At 42.1% G+C, this 6,466-nt stretch overlaps 1 protein-coding gene across 1 annotated transcript in view; it reads right to left on the bottom strand.

The window, feature by feature from the left end:
• Dnajc18 (DnaJ (Hsp40) homolog, subfamily C, member 18) overlaps positions 1 to 6,466 on the bottom strand; it is a 26,852-nt gene that overhangs the window by 18,920 nt on the left and 1,466 nt on the right. The window contains exon 2 of the mRNA XM_013020308.1: positions 5,357 to 5,540. Coding sequence (XP_012875762.1) covers positions 5,357 to 5,540 — 184 coding nt within the window. The remainder of the gene's footprint in view (positions 1 to 5,356; positions 5,541 to 6,466) is intronic.

The raw sequence follows: 6,466 nt of genomic DNA, 5'->3' as shown, positions 1-6,466 counted from the left end.
TTTTTTTTTCTTTTTGCTTATGTGGTGCTGAGGAATGGAACCCAGGGCCTCAGGCATGCAAGGCAAGGGCTCTACCACCTTCCCAGCCCTTCCTTTCTTTCTTTGATCTGGGCATGGATGCTGTTCCTGGGCTCCTTTTGCTAAGGCTAGCATTCTGTCACTTAAGCCACAATGCAACTTATGGCTTTTTCTGTGATTAACTGGAGATAAGTGTCGCATGCCAGTACTGGGGCTTAAACTCAGGGCTTGGGCACTGTCTCTGAGCTTTTATGCTCAAGAGCAGCACTCTACCACTTGAGCCACATCTCTACTTCAGGCATTTTGGTGATTAATTGGAAATAAGCATCTCTCAGATTTTCCTGCCCAGGCTTTGAACCCTGATCTTCAGATCTCAGTCTCTTGAGTAGCTGGGATTACAGGTATGAGCCATTAGAATTGGCCAGTTTTATAGTTTTTAATGTATGTCTTGCACATCCTTGTTAAATTTATTCCTTAGCATCTTATTCTTTTGGATGCAGTTCTTAAATTGAAGCCAAGGCTTCATACATACTAAGCAAACAGGCATTCTACCATCAAGCTACGTCCCAGCCTGACATTTCATTTCATTTTTCATTTCATTGTCAGCTTATTTATTGCTAGTATATAGAAAACCAATCCATTTTGTATACTGATGTTATCTATGAATATAATTTTATTCTTTCCAATTTTTATTTCCTTTTCTTGTCTTACACACAATTGTTCAAACCTCTAGCAAAATGAGTAGAATGGAGAGGTAATGGTGATCTTGTTCCTGTCTTGTTCCTAATCTGGGTGTCAATATATCCAGTTATTTATCATTAAATAAAAAGGTTGGCTGTGTGGGCTTTTTTGTTTGTTTGTTTGTTGTTGTTGTTGTAAATGGACTTATAAGGCTGAAGAAGTTTCCCTCTGGTCCTAGTTATTTTGAATGATCTGGATTTTGTCAAATATTTTTTCTGTGTCTACTGAAATGAGTGCATATTTTTGTTATTTTACTAACATGTACTTTTTTTTTTTTATTGTAAAGATACTATACAGAGGGTTACAGTTACATGAGTGAGGTAATGAGTACACTTCCTCTTGAACATTGTTACCCCTCCATTGTTTTCTCTCTACCATCCCTTCCCTGAGGTTCTTTTTTTTTTTTTTTGATTGTGATTAAGTGATTACATAATTTCCGGAAATTCACAGTATTGTGGAATAATGATGCTCATTTAAAGTCACAAGTTCATTCTAACTTTCCTGGAGCAAATTGTCTATCACAGTCTGTAATATATAACGGTGCTCACATGTTATATACCATATAACATGTACTATTATTAATAGACTTTTGCAGTACTATTATAAACCCTACTTGACCAATATGCATAATCATTCCATTGCTGAATTTATAGCCATAAAATATATTGGTTATGGGAAAGCAGTCTGGAGGTTCCTGAAAAAACTAGACCTTCCCTATGACCCAGCCATACAACTCTTTAGCTTCTACCCTGAGCATCATGAACCAGGATATAAGGACACCTACACATCTATGTTCATTGCCACACTATTCAAAATAGCCAAGATATGGAAACAACCCAGATGCCCCACAATAGATGAGTTGGTCCAAAAAAATATGGTATCTATGTACAATGGAATTTTTCACAGCCATTAGAAAGAATAAAATAATGTCATTTACAGGGAAATGGATGGAACTAGAACAAATCATGTTAAGTGAGATAAGCCAGAATCAGAGACAAACAGTGCAGGTTCTACTTGATATGCAGAAGTTAGATCTAAAACCCACTGTGATATGACAAATTACACAGAATTCTAGAAACTTACATATAGTAAGACCAAAAAAAGGATAGTCTTAGGAGAAAAAATCACAAAGGTGCAATACCCAAGTGCCTCTTCATATGTATATAAAATAATATACATAATGAAACAAACTCCAAAGATATGGAAACAAAGAATTTTTTTTTTTTTGGTCAGTTGTGGGGCTTGAACTTTGGGCCTGAGCATTGTCCCTCAGCTCTTCAGCTCAAGGGTAGTATTCTGCCACTTGAGCCACAGCACCATTTCCGGTTTTCTAGTCATTAATTGGAGATAAGAGTCTCACAGACTTTTCTGCCCAGGCTGGCTTAGAACCCTGATCCTCAGATCTCAGCCTCCTGAGTAGCTAGGATTACAGGCATGAGCCACCTGTGCCCGGCTGAATTTTTTTCTTAATTTGTTTTTTTTCTTTTTCTGATTACTCTGTATTCTTTACCTTATATATGTATTCACATGCACATCTGTGGAAGGTTGGGGGGAGGACACAGAACTAAAGGAAAAAAGGGTGAAAAACTGTAGCAGTGAAGTTCACTGGCTGCACTGGACATGGATAAAAGTGAACTATGCAACCAGTGGATAGAGATAGGAGGGAGGGAGGGAATGGGAGAGAATGAAGGAACATTTGACACTATGCAAAAGGAAATGTAGTTATTACTTGACATGTATAAATGTAACCCTGCTGTATTATCACCTCTAAAACAACAATAAAGTAAATTAGAATTTTTTTAATTTTTATTTTTTTGGTTAGTTGTGGGTCTTGAATTCTGAGCCTGGGTGCTGTTCCTCAGCTCTTCAGCTCAAGGATAGTGCTCTACCACTTGAGCCACAGTGCCACTTCCGGCTTTATCTAAGTAGTTTACTGGAGATAAGAATCTCACGGACTTTCCTGCGGAGGCTAGATTTGAACCTTGATCCTCAGATATCAGTCTTCTGAGTAACTAGATTACAGGTGTGAGCCACCAGCACCCAGCAGATTTGTCTTCTTGTAATAGCTTTTGCTTTGGCATTGGCTTCATGGTAATACTGCTTAATAGAATCAGTTGAAAAGTATTTTTTTCACTTATTTTTCCTCCCTAGTGGGTTTTTTTTTTTTTTGTGGTTGTTGTTTGTGTTTTGCCAGTACTGGGACTGGAACTAAGTGCTTGAATTCAGGCTAAACTGATAATCTTGAGCTCCATTTCTAGGTTTTTGCTAGTTAACTGAAGATAAGAATCTCACAAACATTTCTACCAGGGCTGGCTTCAAACTGTGATCCTCAGATCTCAGCCTCTTGAGTAGCTAGGATTACATGTATGAGCCATCAATGCCTGGCTCTTCCCCACTCGTGTGTGTGTGTGTGTGTGTGTGTGTGTGTGTGTGTGTTCATGTATACATGGGCATGAACCAGTCCTGGGGCCTAAACTCAGGGCGTGAGCACTGTCCTGAACTTCTTTTGCTCAAGGCTAGTGACTCTTTTACTTGAGCCTGAGCTCCACTTCTGGCTTTTGGGGAGTAGTTTTATTACGGGAGATAAGAGTCTCACAAGCTGGGCACTGGTGGCTCATGCCTGTAATCTTAGCTACTCAGGAGGCTGAGATCTGAGGATCGTGGCTCAAAGCCAGCCCAGGCAGGATCAATCATGAGGCTCTCATCTCCAATTAAGTAGAAGTGGCTCCAGAAAAGTAGAAAAGTAGAAGTGGCTTTGTGGCTTAAGTGGTAGAGCACTAGCCTTAAGCTGAAGAGCTCAGGAACAGCGCCCAGGCCCAGAGTTCAAGACCCACTACTAAAAAAAAAAAAAAAAAAGTCTCCCAGACTCTCCTGCCAGATCTGGCTTCAAACCACAATCCTCACATCTTAGCTTCCTCAGCAGGTAGGGTTACAGGTGTAAGCCACCAGAACCGGGCTCTCCTTTATTGCTCTGTGTGTGTGTGTGCGTGCGTACACATGTGCTGCATACACACATGCTTGCTAGTCCTGGGGCTTGAACTTAGGGCCTGGGTACTGTCTGTGAGCTTTTGTGCTCAAGGCTAATGGTCTACCACGTAAAGTGACAGCTAAGTTTCCAGCTCTTTTTTTTTTTTTTTGTGCTGGTTAGTTGGAGATAGAATCTCACATGGGGCTGGAAAGGTGGCTTAATGGTAGAGTGTGGGCCTAGCATACATGAGGCCCTGGGTTCGATTCCTCAGTTCCACATTAACAGGAAAAAAAAGCCAGAAGGGGTACTGTGGCTCAAGTGGTAGAGTGCTAGCCTTGAGCAAAAGACGACCAGAGACAGTGCCAGGTCCCTGAGTTCAAGCCCCAGGACTGACAAAAAAAAAAAGACTCTCACAGACTTTCCTGGCTTTGAACTTTGATCCTCATATCTTAGCCTCCTGAGTAGTTAGAGTTACAGACATGAGCCAGTGTCCCCTTTTTTAGGACAGGGTCTCAGATCCCAGGCTAATCCAGAATCATCTCTGTAGTCTAGGCTGGGCTTGAATTTATAATCCTTTTGCCACTGGTTCTCCGTGTGCTACAATTTAAGGTATGTGCTACCATGCCACACTCACTTGTATTTTTTTTTGCCAGTCCCGGGGCCTGGGGCTTGAATTTAGGGCTCAGGCACTGTCCCTCAGCTCTTCAGCTCAAGGCTAGTGCTCTACCTCTTGAGCCACAGCTCCACTTCTGGTTTTCTGAGTGGTTTATTGGAGATAAGAATCTCACAGACTCGGGCACTGGTGGCTCACACCTGTAATCCTAGCTAGCTACTCAGGAGGCTGAGATCTGAGGATCGAGGTTCAAAGCCAGCCCAGGCAGAAAAAGACAGTGAGACTCCTATCTCCAATAAACCACCAGAAAACCGGAAGTGGCGCTGTAGCTCAAGTGGTAGAGCGCTTGCCTTGAGCTGAAGAGCTGAGGGATAGCACTCACACTCAGGCCCAGAGTTCAAGCCCTATGACCTACAAAAAAAAAAAAAGAATCTCACAGACTCTCCTGCCCAAGCTGGCTTTGAACCAAAATCCTCAGATCTCAGCCTCCTGAATAGCTAGGATTACAGGAGTGAACCACAAACGTCCGGCTTCCCTCAGCTAAACACTACCACTTGAGAGCCACAGCACCACTTTTGGCTTCTTCTGTTTATGTGGTACTGAGGAATCAAACCTAGGGCTTCATGCATGCTAAGCAAGCACTCTACCACTACGCCACATTCCCCAGCCCCTGTATTTTTTTTTAATGAAGATTATAGGTATGGTTTATTTTAATATTTTAAAATCCTAGGGGATATTTCAAGTATCCTTGAGAAAATTATATTCTGTGATTACTGAATAGAATGTTCCTTAAACATGTGTGTCATCTCAGAGGTTCTTACAGCTTGGAGCCTCTCTTAAAGCTAAAAGAGCTCACATTACACTCTAATACCCCATTTCTACCCAGTCTAGCTGTCTACCCTTGGAGGTCAAGATGCTACTATGCTTCAATAATAACAACAACAATCTCTATGTAGACATCTTCAATGTCATATACTCTTAAGCATGTTACTCATGTAGGTCCACTTCATGCTTACCTTTGTACCCCAAGCAGCTGTTCTTCTGTATAAGTAGAGCTCCCCTCCTGCCGGGTCTGATTCCACTCATTCTCAGAGTTCTTTTCCTTTTGCGCCTTCATGCAGTTGCAGCAACCACAGGGGTCATGACTTTCCGTAGGTCTATCTTCTGGATATTTGTTTCTTCTAACTGCATCAATGTAAGCTTCAAAATAATAACCCCTTCAGTACAAATTAACTTTGTAATTTTTTCCCTTTTTTGGGGGACAGCTATGTAGTCTGGAATAATCTCTAATTCATGATCCTTTTGCTTCATCCTCGCTGGTACTGGGATTATAGGTATGTACCACCACACTTAACCTTAACAAATCAACTTTGCTCCCTGGGAGGATGCTTATAGGAATGAGCAAATTAATATGATGAACAGGTGGCTTTTAATTTTAAAAGGCTTTTAATTTTCCATTCACAATGAATAAACATCCTCCCTGAAAAACTATACAAAAAGCATGGGAAACACCCAAGAAAATTATATAAATCCCGGAATCTTTTTTTTGGGGGGGCTCCGGTCGTGGGGCCTGAACTCTGGGCCTGGGTGCTGTCCCTTGGCTCTTTTAGCTCAAGGCTAGCGCTCTACCACTTGAGCCACAACACCACTTCCGGCTTTTTTCTTTTTGCTTATGTGGTGCTGGGGAATCGAACCCAGGGCCTCATGCATGCAAGGCAAGCGCTCTACCACTGAGCTACCTCCCCAGCCCTAAATCCCAGAATCTTGAGGCATAATAAATTCATCATACTTAGATTGGTCATTCATCAAACCTTGTTGACAAAAAAGAGACAGAAAGGAGCCTGAAGAGTTATCTACCCAATACTCTGCCTTCAGTGCAGCACAAAGACAAACCTATTTCTATGTGCTCCACAATCAGAAGTACCATTACCCATAAAAATTATTTTGGCCAGGGGCTGGGAAGGTGGCTCAGTGGTAGAGCGCTTGCCTTGCATGCCTGAGGCCCTGGGTTCGATTCCTCAGCACTACATAAGCAAAAAGAAAAAAGCCGGAAGTGGTGCTGTGGCTCAAGTGGTAGAGCGCTAGCCGTGAGCCGAAGAGCTGAGGGACAGCGCCCAGGCCCAGAG

Source organism: Dipodomys ordii, unplaced genomic scaffold, assembly GCF_000151885.1.
Source record: "Dipodomys ordii isolate 6190 unplaced genomic scaffold, Dord_2.0 Scaffold50, whole genome shotgun sequence".
NCBI classification, from domain to species: domain Eukaryota; kingdom Metazoa; phylum Chordata; class Mammalia; order Rodentia; family Heteromyidae; genus Dipodomys; species Dipodomys ordii.
This window is presented reverse-complemented; position numbering and strand designations above follow the sequence as displayed.